This window comes from Thunnus albacares, chromosome 5, assembly GCF_914725855.1.
Source record: "Thunnus albacares chromosome 5, fThuAlb1.1, whole genome shotgun sequence".
In the NCBI taxonomy this organism is placed as follows: domain Eukaryota; kingdom Metazoa; phylum Chordata; class Actinopteri; order Scombriformes; family Scombridae; genus Thunnus; species Thunnus albacares.
The window spans coordinates 13,114,299-13,132,964 of NC_058110.1; the positions used below are offsets into that span (position 1 = coordinate 13,114,299).

Sequence of the window (18,666 nt, forward strand, 5' to 3'; positions counted from 1 at the left end):
CATAAAAGGTAAGGCATCAGGTCACCAAATGAACTGTCAAGGGGTCCTGCAGGGGCAAAAATGATCTGTGGGCCCCTCCTGAACTCCCTGTCTCCCTCTGTTTGTGCATTGTTTATATATTAGTTAGTAATTAGTGATTACCTTTTTGGTTTCGTAATATATACGGACCATGCAAGCAACATACAAACTGAATTAATAACAGCATTAAAACAATATTTTATGTCATGGCCTCAAGATTATGTAGGCCTAATAATGCAGCTGTCACCTTAAGGCCCTTATCATTTCATTTTATATTTTAACTGCTTTAATTGTGCATACAGTATTACCAAACAAATGTTCAATTTTACAAATTACCACAGACTAATTCCCACACAATAAACCTGGAGCCCTAGGGCCCTCTGAGGGTCTGGGGCCCCAGGGTAGTTGGTCTAATTGAGCAAAAATCATGGTATTTGCTCTCTGACATATTATAGACAACGTTAAACACACACACAAGCCCCTAACTTCTATAACAGACATTTCTTTATATAATGTAACATTAAGTTATGTATGGAAGGATTATTTGAGGCACACAGAGAATAAAAGAGTGCCCTGAGCAGCAGTATGAATGTAATATGCAATAATACATTTTACACTTTATTTTAAACATATATACGTGGATATGTCTTACAATTCTTTTTGTTTTATCATTTGACAGTTTCGTCCCATCTGCAGCCGGCCTCATCAGTAATGCCTGAGACCCCACTGACACGGACTCTGTTCCACCCATGGACACTACACTTTATACTAAGGTGAAATCCCATAATGTTATACTTACACATTTGTGATCTTTCATCTAAATATGATACGTTACATTAACGCAACTTTTTATTATTACACATTTTTAGCCTTTTTTTCTTTTTATTATTACAACTGTACTATTATTGTTATTATTAATATTATTAATTGCACACTGCATGTACTGTTAACTCCTGGTCAATATTTTGTACATTTCATTTCATTCTGTTCAGTTTAAAATTTAAACCTTTAGCATCTCTTCTTGCCTAGAATATCTTACATATTCTTACATGTATTTGATGGTAAATTTCTTTCTTTCTTTTTTATATGATTAGGATTACTCAATTTTGTGTATATCTTTTGACTGTTATGCATCACAACACCAAGGCAAATTCCTTGAAAAAAAACCTGATTCTGATTTATCTCTGTATCTTGATAACAATGTGTTATTCAGCATAGGTGAAGGAGGACTGCACACAGACTTGTTTGTTTCATCAACCTCTTCATTTCATCGAACTAGACTTAACATTGTACATTGCATTCAACCTCCACTGTTACATAATTTAATTATTTATTGCACATGTCACATTTAATTTTTGCAACATTTCTTTGTCCACAGCACGGTCCATATTTCCTTTGTGCAGTCAATATTTCATTTCAAGTTTTAAATCCCATTTCAAAACTATTATTATTCCATTCCGTACATAGATTTTCATTTTAGTGCTACTTTGTTTATTTTATTATTTCATTATTATTATTACCTTACTCTTGTTATATTTATCTATGTTGCCTTTGTGGGAGCAAATGCCAAGACAAGTTCTTTGTATGCTTTCATACTTGACCGATAAACGGATTCTGATTCTGATTATTCTGTCATTATCATGTCCTCTATCAAGCAGCTTTATTGAAACAAGTATACTAGTTCACAACACCTTGTGTATACAACTTGAGTCCACAATCACAAACACGCCAGGGGGACTAAAATATCTTGTAAAGCTCACACTGGTTATATGTTTTAACAGCTTTTTTTGTTTCTACATTCAAATATTGAAGAAATATATTGTTTTATATGGACAGTCAGCTCTGAAAAGTTTGACTTTTTGCTTTAGAAGAAGTTTGATTTGTGAATATAGAATTTGGCCAAAATATTAAGCAAATTAGTCGAAGGGAACTGCGAACAGAGACTCCTGCCATATTCAGTAAATGTCTATCAAGATGCTCTGCTCCGTACTGATGTCTGTCTGGAACACTACAAAGGTCCCGTTGCATGTCGGGTACACTACTCCCTGGGAGCTGACTGCGCATGCCCGACAGAAAACTCCATTATTTTTTTTGCTCGGAATCTGTAAGAAAAAAAAACACAGTGGGCAACTGTGAATTCGGGATTACATGGGTCGTTATGGTTGTCGGGATATATTTGAATATAAACGGGTTTAACAGAGCACAGGCCAAAGCAGCGGCTGGATAAGTGCGCAGGCAGCGGGGCGTCCTGCAGCCTGGCCGGGACGCTGTTAGCTCTGATAGCCTAGCTGGTTGCTCCGACAGCCAGGGCGCAGTAAAATGAAGCGTTACTGCCCTTTGTTTTTAACTCGGACTGGCAGACGGTGTACAAACGCTGACCGCCGGTCGCGCTAATACGCGATTTGAAAGAGAGAGAGATTTATTTCATGGTTATTTATTAACGTATGAACCGTTTTCAAAACATTATTTGGCTAGTCCGTTAGCCAGCCAGCTAGCTAGCTAGCTAGCTCACTCTTGATTATCCCGCGAGCAGAGAAAAGCGAAGAGTCCAAAAACTTCGCCAACACGGAGAGAGAGAGAGAGAGAGAGAGAGCCTGACGCAGAGAAAGGTTTATAGGTCCTGCTGCTGACACTAACGTTAGCTCACGGCTGTCAATAAGTAAGTGCAAGCTTTGTTATCTGATGCATAGTATTGTGCATGGCTCGTTTTGTCGTAAGAGTTTTGCAGCGGAGTGTTTTGTGCGCCTGACAGCTGTCACGACAACATAGTACAAAGTAGGGTGAGCTTAGCTGCTAGCCTAGCTGTTAGCCTGCCGTCTATCAGTCGTGTAGTTTGAGAGATTTTCTTCCATGACAGACTTTTACCTCAACTACGAATTCTTTTAAGATCTTATTTCAAGCTCCTTTCATGTCGCTGCCTTGTTGGCTTGCAAGTTGGTTAGTGTTGTATAAGGCAGCTGCTTATATTGTAGCAGAACATCCAGTAAACCACGGGCCTATCCAAACACACCCTCCCACTTCAAAGTAGCCGCAGCTTCTTCTGAACTTGTGTTCTTTCTATGAGAGAGATGCATCTGTGATTTGGTTTCTGAAGTGCCTTTTGGATCACATCATTTGCAGGAAATGGTTTATTTGATGACTTGTTTAACCCCCGAGATCTCATTGTCACGTTACATAATCCACCTCCACTTTTCTTCGCAGGCTCTCCATCTTCATCTAAGTCCCTTACTCTGATGTGAACTTAGCAAATACATCTGCAGGAGTCATCCTCTGAGTTGAGGATCTGCCTCCTAGCTTGGGCAGTTCAGGTGTTTTGGGGCATCAAGTCAGGTTTTACTGGCAGTCTGTGTGCTTCTAACCCACCAGCATGTACATTGGACAGTGGATACCCTAGCCAAAACAGGTCCTGGCTTCCCAAAGATGACAAGGTATGCAACATTTTATTTTTTTAAATTATTACTTTACCTTGACAGTGAGTTTATTTTTTTGCCATGGCCACACCCAGTGATTTGTGTTCATAATGTTGAAGACAACTTTCTGTTGAGGCTTGAATTGTCAGGAGCACAGATGTAAGGGAAGTAAATGTTAGTAACTTTGTCAGACCTTTTTGGGCATGTGGAGGACACCTGGATAATGTAGTCTCATTGAACTGGCATTGAAATAATCCAAAACATGTAATGAACAGCCTGTATTCCATGTATCCTTAATGATTCTGGCAGATTTCAGCATTTTACCAAGGCTAGATTTAGTAATATTTGGTATTTGACGTTGACACTGGGTGTTATGTAATCAGATGAACATGGGCCTCACATTTGGCATGCAGGTTGCTTTAATTAGAACATTGATATCCTGAAGAGCTGCAGCTGCAGAGACATTAGTTCATCCATTTATGCATGTATTTATTTACTTATTTAGTGCCTCACACTGAGCCGCAGCAAACTATACTGATACATGCAACAATCTATATTTGCATGTATGTACATTTTCAAAAGAAGTTGAGTTGTTGACATTGGGCAATAAAAATAAACTTGACTTGACTATTGCAAAGCTCTTTGTAACAGACTTACATGTTATAAGCACATGCAGAGTGTAATTCCAAAATGACGTTCAAATGTGATGCATATTGAACACTACTGAAGCTGTAAGACATCTTTAGCTTATAACTTGAACATGAACAATTTGCAACAACAAATGAATAGATTTTAGACAATGACATTGACTCTCCAGATAGTGAACAATGTAATATTCCAGCAAAAGGAATATATCCTGTGGCTTCTTGGATAAATGAAACTTCATTTGAAGGGATTGAAGAATAGATATGTTAATACCTTGCTGCTTCTTATTACTTTTTAAGGTGCTGGCAGGCCGCAGTTACAAAATGATGGGAGGCAGTGACACTGTCAGTGGGGACAAGGATGGGGTCCACACCGCTGCAATACACATCCCCATCGGCTGGCAGAGGACAGTGGAGAGTGGGCAGGTGATCTATGTCAGGTGCGTTGGTTCAGTTGAACAGAAAGTACGTGCAGATGTATTGTTGATGTATATAAATGTCTGAACAAATGATCTTGATTTTTAACACATATGAATATATACATATATGAATGTGTACCTGTGTAAGCCACATAATTCATTGTAATGAAGAGAGAGTGCTTAGTGATATTTTTTCCAACATATTTGGTGGATATTACCAGGAAAGATAACTGTAGCTTCTGCGACTTAAGTTTTAGAAATTTGTTCAAAGTAGTTTTTGCTTTACCCCCAAAAGCCTTTTTCCTTGTTTCCTTCGGGCCACATCAGGGCAGAAGAGGTTACATACTTATTGTTTTCTGGTATGGACACGTATTTCCTTGAATAGTGACTTAGGTCTAGCAAAAAAAAATAATATTAGTAAAAGTATAAAGTATGTAAAATATGTAATTTTAATCATGCCATTGCTTAGGATCTATGCTCCACTCTGTATCAGGAGAAAGATTTTTTTAAAAGAATAATTAAAAAAAAAAATGTATGCGGCAATGATATTGTTAATATAATGTAACTGCAGCTTATTTGTATGAAGACTGTAACCTTGATTTGCTATCATATAAGTCACTAATGTGAAATAAATAAATATAGACATTTTGGAAAATACACTCAATTGCTTTCTTGCCCAGAGATAGATAAGACGATAATAGTGGCAGATTTCGTGGGTGTTTGGGAGCTCAGGCACCCACGAGTTAATTGTGATGACAATTGTCATCTCCCACAGGGAAATCATACTGTGAGGTGACCGTATCAGGAGAATAGAGCATAGCAGAGTTTCAACTGTGTGCTAAACCTGTGTCCATTCATATGTTAAACTGCCTTAGTATCCAATAACTTTCAAGCTGAGATTGTTGCAACCTGAAAAACACACCCATTCATTAACTACTAAACCTTAAAAAAAAACAGATAAGTGTTTAATACAAGGAAGTTACCTATGTTGGATACCCCCTGGGCAATGATAAATCCAGTGCCTATAAAGAAGATTGATATCTCTCTAATGTCAGTACAGTAAATATGAAGCAACAGCCAGCAGCTGGTTAGCTTAGCATAAACACTGGAAACAGGGGGAAACAGCTAGCCTGGCTCTGTCCAAAGGTGACAAAATCCACTACTGTCATCAGGGCAAATCCTCAAATCTCAATGACATTTAAGATATGTAAATTCTGAGGTGTGTTGGCAGCTCTGCAACTTAGAACTTCACTGTGCTTTGAATATATTTTTGTTCATATCATTTTCAATTTGCCTTGAGTGTGCTTTTACATTTTGTTACTGTCTTCTTCTTGTAGTCCTAGTGGCACTGCTCTTTCCTCTCTGGACGAGGTCAAGACGTATCTGTTGACTGATGGCACCTGCAAATGTGGTCTGGAGTGTCCACTCGTCATCCAAAAGGTACAGTTGGTCTATAAGCTTAAAATCTGTGGTGTGTGTGCTAAGGGTGGTGAACTTTTTGAATGCACTTACACAGTTTTAATCTAAATGTGGTACATATTTGGTACATTTTACTTTTTTAAATCGGTTTGAAACAGTGCAAGGAGAATTTAAATTGTTTGTTATCTCCACTCCTCTACTCAGTCTACACAACAGACTGTACGTCAAACTCAGTCTGTCAAAATCATAAAATTTGCTGACAACACTACTGATCTCAGGCACTGATGAGTCAGTATACAGAAGGGAGGTGGGAGCCCTTGTCAAATGGTGCTCTGAAAACAATCTTGAGCTAAATGTAAGTAAAACCAAAGAGATGGTTATAAACAGCAACAAGCTCAAGCCGATGGAGATAAACAGGGAAGTGGTTGAAAAGGTGGAGAACTTTAAATTCTTGGGCACAACAATCTCAAACACCCTGAAATGAGAAATTAATATGGACACTATACTCGTGAAATGTCACCAGAGATTGTACTCTTTGTGACAACTGAAGAAGTTCAGGGTTTCTCATGGGGCATTGGTATGTGAATACAACAGCACAGGACAGGTGACAGGACAGTGCGCACTGCGGCCAGGTCAGTTGTCTTTGATGTCCCCTCTGTGTCCTCTATCTTTTACTCCTGTATTCAAGGCAAGGCCCTCAGTGTCCTCTGAGCCCTCTCACCCAGCAAATTGTCTTTTTAACTTACTCCTATCAGAGAGAAGATGGCGGTACATTGGTACTAAAACCAGTAGATTTAAAAACGGTACATACCCACCTTGTGGCAGTTTGTATACTGACCTCTTAACGATCTTGTGCCCCCCTCCGTTCAGGGTCGTCCATTTAAAGTGTAATGTGCTCTTTATATTCTCACTTTGCACTGCAACTTTAATTTTAATATGCACTTTATTTTGCACTTGCACTTTTCTGCATTCTGTAAAATCCTATATCTGTGGTTAGGCTGCTATGTGTTGTGCACTTTATATTTGCACCACACAACTGTCCTTTTTAATCTATGTCTGTGATTAGGTTGGCATGTAATGACTGAGGTCAGGACGGGGAAAGGGAATACTCTACTCTTTTATTCTTTTTACCTTTTACTTGTGTACTTGTGCACCAAATTCCAATCAACTTGTTGAAAGGGCAGCAAAGTATTGAATTGAATTGAATTGAATTGAATTGAATTGAACTAAGCAAAAGAGAGAAAAGTTGTTCAAGGGGTCTTATATTTATATTTAAAAAGGCATCTTATTAAAAACTGTAATCTAGGAATTGAACAAAACTCTGCCCATCTCTGCGTGGAATCATGGGTAACATGTCCTTATTAAAACCATGTGTGCTCACAGTCTGTAGTGATTAGCAGTGGTGCTTGAGTGACTGTGAATACATGAGTGTAAAATACCAAAACAGATGCCCTTAACTGTTTTAAATTTGATAAAATTTTATGCGAAGGGTTTGCTCTGAATTCTGTCTAATCCTCTTTTATCTTGTATCCTGCAGGTTTTCAACTTCACTGTGGGAGTGAAGGTAGAACAGCACAGCCAGCCGTTAGGCAAAGCAGAGCAGGACATGACCAAACTGTGTAACCACCGCAGGAAAGTGGTAGCAATGGCTGCTCTGTGTCGGAGTATGCAGGCCTCACAGCTGCCCTTTGCCAACCTTCATCATCCAGGTAAATTCTGACACACTACAGATGAGACACGCCACTCTTGTACCCTGGTACTATCAAACATAATCTAACTACATAACAACAAATTAAAACAGCTGTTATATACTGATTCTACATGTTTGCTAAACAGATGCTGATCAGCATATGTATGAAATGTTTTTTTTTACATCAGTGTCTCTGTAAGGTGTCTACGGTTTATTTTTCTACCAAATCTGTTGCTATTGAGGTTGAGTGTGCTGTGTGCATCGGAGTAATCTCTCATATGATCTCACAAATTTACTCTACGTGGGCGGGAAACGGGAAAGTCAGTATCATCATTGTGGTGGAATGAATTATAGATTAAATTTTAGTTTATGAAAGTATGGGAGGCTGTTATTACTGGGCTTAATCATCCAACCGTACAGCAAACCATATGCCTCCAACTAGTCTTGCTCTCCCCTCTTTGCCCTCTCCCTATTAAACTTGTTTTGTAGTTTAATAAATGAATTTAATTTAAATGTAAATAACATCAAACAAATGGACGTCCCTAATCCAAATCTGTTCTGTAAACAAAACCATCACTGCTACTCTGAAGCCTGAAGTCATTTTGCTGTCTGGTATGTGTCTGTTGATAAGTCAACTTGAGCTATCAGAGAAATGGTGACATGATTCATAACGTTCAACTTAAGTCCATAAAAGAGCAAGATGGGGTGGGGGTGGGATCTGCGGGAGCAGGCAGATGGTCGGAAATCCTCCAGGAGCAGGTGGGTGTGTGATTGAAAAAACAAGTCCCGTGTAAACTTTTTTTTTTTTTTCTGATGTGTTGGTCTGTGCTGCAGCTGTCAGCAACACAGAATTGAAACCACTCTACTGCACGCTAAAATGTTCTGGCCCTGTTGATATTTGATATTTTTCATATTCAGCAAAACTTAAGATGTGTGGTTGCTACAATGCTACAGTGTGATGTCTCACAGCTGTTTGTATTTATCAATATATTTTAAATATGAGTCAAAAGTCTTTCAGTTTGCAGAGTAGTTCCATCATCTCTTTTGTCTTAATATGTCTGTTTATATTTTGACAATATATGTCAAGACACGACTCCATTTAACTTATTTGGTTCTTTTGTGTGATTTATTTCCTGCTTTCTTGCTAATGGTCACTCAGATAATGCAGATCCACTGTAGTGCACAGACTGTATAGTGTCGGTATAATAACATTAAAATGAACATGATCACTTTGTACATATGAGGTTAGAAGGAGTTATGAATAATTAAAGTGAAACTAAATTGACTTTTATCGAGTGTTGTTAGATCTCACTCTCCTACTGATTTACACATCACACAGAAATGCATTAAGTGCCCTATAACAGACCCAAAAAACAACCCTTATGACCATGTACAAGGTTTATATGAACACATAAGGTATGCAGGATATATTACCCAAAAAGTACACAGGCTTTTGCAGAGAGTATTATGTTTTTGTGTTGCATTCTTTGACACCTACACTGCTTGCACATCAACATTTCTAAAACTAAGAGTGGAATGTTTTTCTGCTCATGTTTGGCAGTATCTCTAAGGAAGGGTTCTTAGGAAAAGACATTTTATGAATGTAGAGAAAATGACTTTGGCAGAGCCTGTATTTAAACACTGTCATATTGGAGTAAAAACTGTTTAGTAAATGCTTGTCGTGTGTGTCCGTTTCCAGAGGCGAGCAGTGGAGTGGACAGCCGCAATCCAAAGAGGGCCGATGTGGAGCGGGAAGAAGACGACCGTGGCATCTACCATCCCAAACTCCATCCAGTTCCAGCTCGACCTCAAAACAGCCTCCACTCGAACCCCTGCGCCAGCCCTAAATCCTCCCACCAGTTTATTTACCCTTACAATGGTTCCTCCCCGGTCCTTCACACAGGCACAAACTCTCACCATCCCCTAGATGCTTTGAGAAGGCATCACCATCCTCCTCCTCTCCCTATGTCCTCCGCCGCTTCCTCCAGCTCCTCATTCCCAGCTTACAGTGCTGCCCAGAGGTCACCCCGCACTCCCACACCTCAGAACGTCAGTCAAGGTCAAAGAACTCCCAAAACCCCAGAGACTCCGGGTTCTCCTCGGTTAGGGCCCCTCTCTTCACCTCCTCCTTCTTCCCCTATGAACCTGGGTGGAGGAGGAAGAGGAGCACAGACTCACGCTCATCATCCTCATGGTGTCATTGTGGGAGGCTCCCCCCTCTCTCCATCTTCTTCCCTCTCTCCCTCTGTCCTTAACATGAACTGTGTGTCTCCTCACCAGCGGTCCCGCCACCCTTCGGCCTCTCCCTCCCCTCTCTATGAGCAGGGAGGAGGCTCAACAGCAGCAGAAGGAGGAGGACTGATGGGAAGTAACTTGCCTCAGAGGAGGAAATCCAGCTCTTCCTCTCCACACTCCCCTCTCCCCTGTGGCTCCCCAAACCCCAGTCCCCACTTCCCCAAGTACAAGCTGGAAGACATCTTGGAGCAGTTTAAGAACTCAGGCAACAGCAGCACTAATAACCATCACATCCTAATCCCTACTAACCCCTCTTTACTGACCAACCAAAGCAGTAGCAACCCTCATGCTCTCTCCATGAAACCCTCAAAGAGTGCCATGAGTCCGACTCCCAGCACAGGACCACCAGCTTTTGGGTTGAACTCCACAGGGCCTTCTAGTTTACCTCTGGGGCCATATCTGAACCATCACCACAGCCATCAGGGCAAGATGCCACACCCAGCTTCTTTCCCTGCAAGTAGCCTGCTCTCTGCAGCTGCTAAGGCTCAACTGGCTAACCAGATAACCCAGGGCCAGAGCTCAAATGTGGCCAGCAGCCAGGTGAGCTTGCCGTCTTCTCTGGAGGTCTTGAAAGAGGCGCAGCAGCAACAGTCATCAAAGGTAACAAACAGCACTTTACATAACAGCCACCCTCCCTCCTCCATCGCTTCTACTAGGCCGCCCCAGCTCTCCCTTGCAGCAGCCTCCTCCGTCCTCTTTCCTCCATCCCACCCTCTGGCCCAATCCCTGGCTTCCTCCTTGCCCCACACGCCTCCCACAGCAGAGCGCAATGCGTCGCACAGGAAGAGGCAACGGCGATCTCCCACAGTACTCAGCATGCTAAGAGACACGCAGCATTTGGCTAATGGGCCGCGGAAGACCCCACCAGGAGACGCCGCTTCCGCTACCGTTATCAACCTATCCTCCTCTTCCTTCCCTTCCTCCCCGCACTCTTCCTCTACCTCACCTGTGCAGAACCAGAACGCTGTCATGTTAGAAAACCATCATCATCTCCTCCCTGGGCAGACACCCAGGCTCCCTGCTCCTCGTCAGACAGCACACCTTTCCAGGCCTCCTCGACAAAGCGAGGCTCTGGATTTCACTACAGGCCTGACACCTGCACCTCTTGGCTTGGATCCTCCAAACCAGCCTCTGTCTGCTCTGTTACATCTGCTCAGTGTGCAGAGTGCACAGGCCTCAGCATCCAACTCCGCTTCAACTCAGCCAGGATCTGTGCCTGTTGAAGAAGGTGGACACACTAATAAAAGGAGCCCCAGACTCTCGCCCTCTTCTCCTCATTCTAATGTCAGGCACCCACAGACTCTGTCACCGTGCCGAACCACTAACACTAATGCTCTACCCCTGGTGCCACAGCCGCTTTCTCCTCCCACCTCCTCTCAGTTCATATCAGTGCAGTCTCAATCACAGCCTCAGTCTGCTAAATCAAGTCCTCTACAGAGACATTCTCCTGCTTCAACAGTGCTGCCAAACTCAAATTTAGCTTTACACAACAGCAGCAGCCCTTTTCAGGGTATGTCCCCGACTCCATCAGACAAGCATCAACCAACTGAGAACCACATTCCTAAAATTGACTCTGTTTCTCAGGCACCTTTGCGGGAAGCATCACCACAGGGCATTGTAGCAACAGAGATTGGCATTAACAGCATGGCTACATCTGAGGACCTGAGTCATCCTCAAAGCAGTGTCTCTATGGCGATATCCACCTCCCCGAAGCCACTTGATCTTAGCAACCATGTCCTGGCCCTTCTTGCAGCATCCTCCACTGTGCCCCAGGGGGAGGGCAGCTCCTCCGACCGTACAGCTGATGTTGTGTTGTCTTCCCAAGGAAACCACAATGCAGGTGCGAATGTTTTTCAGTTTTGAAGTGCTGTGATTTTAGTGAACTTTTGAATGCATATTAAAGTCATTTGGTTTGGAGAGCTTGGCAATATACTCAAAATGCAGCCATATATACATCAAGATCAGGCTTTACAGATGGCTTTATTTTGTAGGATAGTTAAGGATAAGGGGTACACATTTTTCTCTCATGTTTGCACCCTCTATGGGTGTTGCTCTGGATCAAGTGAGTATGTGTTTATTTTATTGATGTGTCATTGCTAGCTTGGGAATCTTATGCTGTTTTGTAGCTGACTGCCAGTGTTTAAAGTGTAACAGTCCTAGGTCTGAGCCTAACTCCACCCACTGCATAATTTTGAAAAATGCTAAAAAGTGGGTGAGGAGCTGAGAGGGCGGTGGGAGGGGCTGAGGAGAGGAGAGGGGAAGGGAGGGGAGGAGGGCAGCATGGCTGTGTGAGGCAGTAGGGCAGGAGTTGCTCAGTGACATAATAATAATGAGAGGAAGACAAACAGTGCAACGACATTTAAATGAGCCACAAGTCATTTCGCATTTCGTCCTGTAGCTCTTGAATTCTCCGGCTGTCTGTTCCTGCGGTTATCAGCTGGTAAAATCTTGTTTTAGAACGTTAAATCACAGTGTAACCAGAGCTGTTACTGAACCTGTCCAACCACAGCTCTGCAGCTGTGCTCCGCTGCTGCTCCAGCAGCAGACCTGTCAGCTGAACCTGACAGGACAGACAGTTTCAGCGGAGCTTCAGTTACACCACGATTTAACATTTTAAAACAAGATTTTACCAGCTGATAACCGAAGGAATAGACGATCAGAGAGTTGGAGAGTTGAAGAGCTGCAGGGCGAGATGTGAGGAGGATTTCTGTTGTGTTGTAGCTGCCAGCAGCTCTTCCTCCCGCAGAAAGTCACAGACGGAGAGACCCCCTCCAACAGGCCAGCCCCACTGTAGCTGCTGTAGCTGCTGTTAGCTCCTGAAGCTGAAACTGTCTCTCTCGATCAGTATATCTTTGAAAATGAGTGCGGGGCTGGGGGAGGTTGATGTTAACGTTCTACCATTTATATAATTTCATGACACAGAGAATTCCCAAACGGTCGACTCTGTCCGCATTGGCTCCGCCTTTTCAGGGCTGATTGTAAACAGCAGATGACAGGTTGAGCCATTTTCAACCTATGAAATGCTGATTTTTACAAATTTGGTGTTAATGTCGATATTAACACCAGTATTGATGTGTTTCATCACAGTAGTCATAATTTAGTTTACAGCTAAAAAAAACAGTTTTAGTTTGCAGTACCTCTTAAATACTGCCCCAGAGTCAAACACCAAAGTGCTGCAAACCACCCAACTCAAAATCCTTGTATAAAATTGATTAACAAGTCAGATTGAACAGAGGTGAAACATTCATATATCTCTCCCTCCACAGGGCCAGAGGAGCCTGGATGTGTGGACCAGAAGGTCTCCACAGTGACCAAACCTCCAGCAGCCACCAGCCCTGGACCTGCCATCTCCTCTCATCTTGGGGATAATCAGAGTCCTCCTACACCTTCATCTGTGGGCGACTCAACTGCTCCCTTACCTCTGGCAGAGGCCTTCCCCTTCATGAACCAAGAGCAGCTGCTTCAGCTGCTGTCATCCACAGGAGGTCTACCATCCCTCCTGGACCCTACAGTCCTGGCTTTGCACCTGGGGGGGCTGTGGTTGGGTGGGCAACATGCACAGATACCTCCTGCCAATGCTACACCACAACCACCACAGAATCTTGCAGAGCAGCAGCAATCAGAGCAGCAACAGTTACTGATACAACAGCAAGAGACACATCAGCAAAACCAGGATCAGCAACAGAAGCAACAACAAATAAACAACAATCCTCTCTTTCCTTTGTTGCCCTTGTTGAGTGGTGCCCAAGGGGAGTTGCCTCTGAACCTTTTGGGCCTGCTGAACCCACTTCCACCTCCAGCCTCAACCCCTACTCAAGGACAGGAAGCTGATTTGGGGTTAACAGAAAAACCTAGCCTTCAGGCTCTGCTTATGGCCTCCTTGTTGCTTGGGCAACAGCAGGCGCATTTGTTACCCCTATCTGGGCTGAGTCAGTTGAGTCAGGTCAGCTTGGAAGTTCCTCTCCAGCAGCCACAGCAGATCCCCACCACATTGGAGGGCCTCACCCTGGATAAGACCTCTGGCCTCCTGGATCCATCAACCCTACATGGCTCGGGGCTCTTGGAGGTCTCCCAGGGCCTTCTCCCCCTTCCTCCAGGAGCCGAGGGCTCTCTCCAAGCTCTGCAGTCTCTGCTCCTTCCTGCCGCTCTTCCTCCTCCCCATGCAGCCTTTCTGCCCCTCAGCCCCGCCCTACTCACTGCTGCCCTGAGCTCAGCTGAGCTCCACCCACCTCCCCACACCCAATTAGCTCCCACACAGCAAACCCAACATACCCAACCTCAGGTAGGCTCCCCTGTCTCCTTCAGCTCCTTCCTCTGAGCTTCTCCTAGTTTCCACAGAAAAACCTATGAGCTCATTTCCTTAACTGCTCCATTGTTTTCCTCTCTGTTAGTTGCTTATTTTCCTTAAAAAAAAAACCAACCAAACAAACAAAAAAACATTTTCCTTTACTACTAAAACTCGTTTTTCCCTAACCCATTTTAAAATGGAGCCCTCACACTACATTTTGAAACAATTTTGCATGAAAAAATGTTAACAATTCTCGCATCCAAGTCATCTGACTGTTGTCTCTACATTTCTTTTCTCTGATTCACCATAATTTATTCATGTGAAACTCTAATACTCTACTCAACATGTGTGCAGGTACCTACTGATGCTGGTGTTGACACCCTCATCCCCCTATCTCTACAAGGCAAGGACAACCCCATCCTCCAACAGTTACTACCCACTTTGCTTAACCCTGCTGTATTAGGTGAGTTAGTGCCCACCCTCCGTAACACTTAAGATTACATTCAGGCCATATAATAGTTTTCAGTACTATGTTAGGAATTAAAGACATGACATTAACGAAGACCAACTGTTTTCACTGTTAATGCTTGAAACATTGAGGACATACTGTAGCAGTAACAAGTGCTTCTATGAACTTTGTCTTTTGTAGGAGATCTTTCTGGCATCGCAGGCCTCCATAACATGGTGGGACTTGGAGCAGGTTCCATCCTCCTACCCCCAGTCCAGACCTCTGCTTTGGGCATGCCTCTGCTGCAGGGTCCTGATGGAGCCATCAACTTGCTCAACAATATACAGGTTGGTAATTGACATGTAGCTTAGTGGATGTAGTACATCAAAATTGCATTGTTTGATCCAAACAATTCTTTTGGGATCTTTTGACTTTTACTGATTGCTTCAACTTTTTTCCTCCAGCTAAACCTTGCACCTCCCTCAGAAGGAGAGAAGCCAGTCCTGTTGCAGGAAACACAAAGCCCCGCCCCACAGGAAGACATTCCAGCCAGTCAGATCGCTCCCGAAGTGGTCCCCAGTCCTGTTCCACCTCCTGCCCCTGCCCAAGAACCTTCCCCACCCCCACAGCGAGGATCTGAGGGCAGGTCTGTTATCGATCCTTACACCTCTTTCATGGACACGATTTATACCTCCTTCCTTCAAGTCAATGCTAAAGAGCAGGAGGACGGGGCCCACTTGGGGCCATCTGACCCTACTTCACCCTTCTGTGCCTTACCGCCGGTTTCTTTCCCTGTGGAGCACCATACCCCGTCCACCTCTGTCCCAACTCTGCCCCAGGCAAGTGCCCCAGTCTCCCTCAGCCCACGTCGGGCTTGTTCCCTCCGCAACCCTGACTTATCCCGACTCAGCCTGGAAGCAGCTGCCCATTCGCCAGCCCAGGGGACGCCCAAACCCACTGAGGACGGGGCTACGTCACCCTTACAAAGGAAACCGGTCATGGTAGAGGGACATACCCATCCAGAGCCTCCTCTGCCACCCATATACTTGGAGGAGGCTAAGACAGACTGTACTGGGCCAGCTGCAGCTGTGTGCCCCTATGTGGAGGCAGGGGTGGATAGGCAGGGACATATTCCACAGGCGGGGTACCTTAGTCCCAGGGATGGTTGCAGTGGGAGGCCCAATGAGGAGACAGCTGGGACATTGCTGCACACCGAACAGGGAAGGGTGAGTGTCTGGATGTTCTGTTTCCTTCAAACTCAAAGTCAACATTTTATATCACAAAGTTGGGACTGTATTAGAGAAGTACACATTGATTGCATGGGAATAAACGGGGGTTAATAGACACCTAGCAGGTTAATCCGACCATTAGTAGAGGGACGTTGCATTGTGATCGACTTGAATGGCTGCATTTTTAAGCCACTGATAGATGACTTTATGTCTGATTGTACCTTCCTAGGATCAAGCAGGAGCAGTGGGGGGAGCCAGAAGAGGAAGGAAAAGGAAACAAACGTAAGTTGTCTTATCAGTGGTTCATTTCTCAGACATCACCTGGATAAATCCATATCTGGTTGCACTGTAATCTATCAATGCATGATCATAATCTGCTCCATGAACTACTGTTATTTTGTGTGTCAGGCTACAGAATGTGTTAGAAGACTTCAGAGACATGGATGCTACAGCACTAGAGGAAACCAAGGCTACGGTAAGACCCTACCCCCCCTCACAGATCTACAGTACTGGTTTAACTCTCAGCAGTACTGGTTGTTGATTACTCTGACTGGTGTCATTGACCTGTTTTGAGTCAGACTCCTTCCACCATAGTCTGTTTTCTGTCTTAAATGTTTCTGTCTCTTGTTCCAGACAGCACTGCTGAAGCCTGAGAGGTCAGTCCGTGGCAGGAGGAGACGAGGCGCAAGGTCTCAGAGGCAGTGATTGGTGGAGGGAGCTGTCAGTCAGAGCTGTTCACCAATCAAAGGCGGCCAGACGCCTCTCTTTTCCCCTCCATTTCTCCATCATCACCACTGTTATGACCTTTTCTTAAAAATTCAACTGCACTAATATTATGCCGTTGTCATGTCAACCATTGTTATGGCAACCACTATGGAAAAAAAAAAAACATAGGAGAGATCTAGTCTGAAAAATTAATTTATAAAAAGTGAAAAAAATTTGAAGAGAAATGTGGATACTTTTTCACTTAGGTCTTCTCATAGGTCTAGTTCACAGAATAATGGTTGCTTGACGTGATCAGAGATCTGTTAATTATGGTTGATGTTAGAATTATATCAATGAGAAAACACAAAAAATAACAAGTACTGTTTTCTTCTCATCAGTGTGTTACTGTGAGTCAGGATAAAGCCCATCTACTTGAACGATGCTCTCTGTTGAAAGTGTGTGTGTATGTGTGTGTCTTTTAATGTGTCTGAGTGTGTGTTGGACAACAGTGCTATTACTGAGCCCCTCACTGTCCGACCGTGGTTTAGTTGAATTTATTATAATTTAATGAACGAGACCGTCTGTTAGTAAGGTAAAGGGCTCTTTGCAGAGACACACAGCGGTTGTATTTCAAAAAAACAAAAAAAATGTTCCTAATGTTTTCAGAAGGTGCTGAAAGAGAACATTAGAGGATCAGACTTGAGTTTCTTTTTTTTCTTTCACAGTATGAAATAGTCAAGAAAGTCAAGAAAATAATTCGGTTCACCCCAGCAGGTTTCTGAAATTCCTTAAGCCAGTTTACATCAACCACTGGTCACACTTAAAGAAAATAACTGTTATCATGACTCCACATGTCCTGCCAGATGCCCTTAATATTTTGTTCATTGCTAATAATTTTATGAACTGAGAAAACATTTAATGTTTGTACAACTTTTAATCATGTCGGTAGTCGCCATGGTAACCCAACAGCTCACAAGTAAATTCGACAACATCCAGTTTGTGACATTTGCAAAGTCCACCGTCTCAATACACATCATCTGTCACACCTCAGCAGCCCGCTGACATTTCACATGCTGTTATTCGTTGCTGTGAAGAACTGTGTGACAGAAGATTAATAAATATCTGTTGACTTAACTCCCACCCCGACTTCACTCTCCGGCAAAATGTTGAATTTTTAAATGAAACATTTGCAGGAACCCCAAGTTTAAAGACAGTACAGTATGTCCTTTTGATTGGTTGAACGAATGGAGGGAAAACGTAAACGCAGAGAGCGATGATGTCTTAACGTGGATCTGTTGAGTCCGTGTGTTACTGTGGATGTGGAGTAATATCCTCCCTCTGTCTCCTCATATCACTGTTTGAGCTCTCCTCCACACACTGCCCTGCCCCAAGAGTACTGGCATCTCTAGCTGTATTTAAAAGAAAAAAAAAAAGAATAAAGAAAAGTGAAAAAGAAAGCAGATTATGCAATTTCTACACTTGGAAATTTGTACATATGTACAGTTAATGTGTTTTATTTTGATTTTATATTGTTAGAGAAAGAGACAAGAGAGAAAACAATGAATTGTGAATTTTTCTGGGAATTGTAATTAAGTATTTTTCTCATTCTACCCCTTGCTTTCAATACTTATGTTTAAAAAGACGATTAAATTGTGGACTGTAGCTTTCTTTTTTATATGGGAGTCTTTTTTATTTAATATTAAACTATTTACAGAAAATGCACCTTGTGTTGATTTGTGTTGTGAAAAGGACGTGAGAAACAAACATGAGCATAATATTGAAGGCTGTTCAGACAAAACAAATATCAAGAACTGTAATATTTGGTACCTTTTTAAAAGGAAAAGAAGTTTCATCTGCAAAAATGTCAAAACAAAAGTCCAGGACAGCCCACTTGAAAATAAGAGTTTTGGTTTGTTAGGTTGATACTGAGACCCTACCAACAAAATCCAGGTGCAACAGTGTTAAAGCTTTCAGTCATTAGTGCAGAGTCATTGACCTGCAGGAACCCACAAACCCCAGTTTATCATGATGATTTTAATGGATGATTTCATGGATCCAGTTTGGATTTTTTGGGTCTCTCTGCAATGCAGGATTGGGCATT

At 42.9% G+C, this 18,666-nt stretch overlaps 1 protein-coding gene across 1 annotated transcript; it reads left to right on the forward strand.

Moving 5' to 3' along the window:
- The first annotated feature begins 2,055 nt into the window (after positions 1-2,055).
- On the forward strand, positions 2,056-18,232 carry mbd6 (methyl-CpG binding domain protein 6). Its single transcript, XM_044350724.1, has 13 exons — positions 2,056-2,677; positions 3,220-3,446; positions 4,373-4,512; positions 5,829-5,931; positions 7,448-7,619; positions 9,300-11,735; positions 13,162-14,177; positions 14,538-14,646; positions 14,833-14,978; positions 15,096-15,857; positions 16,090-16,142; positions 16,269-16,335; positions 16,494-18,232. Exons 3-13 carry the CDS (start codon positions 4,397-4,399, stop codon positions 16,563-16,565), a joined length of 5,052 nt encoding a protein of 1,683 aa, XP_044206659.1. The 5' UTR covers positions 2,056-2,677; positions 3,220-3,446; positions 4,373-4,396; the 3' UTR covers positions 16,566-18,232.
- The last annotated feature ends 434 nt before the right edge of the window (positions 18,233-18,666 follow it).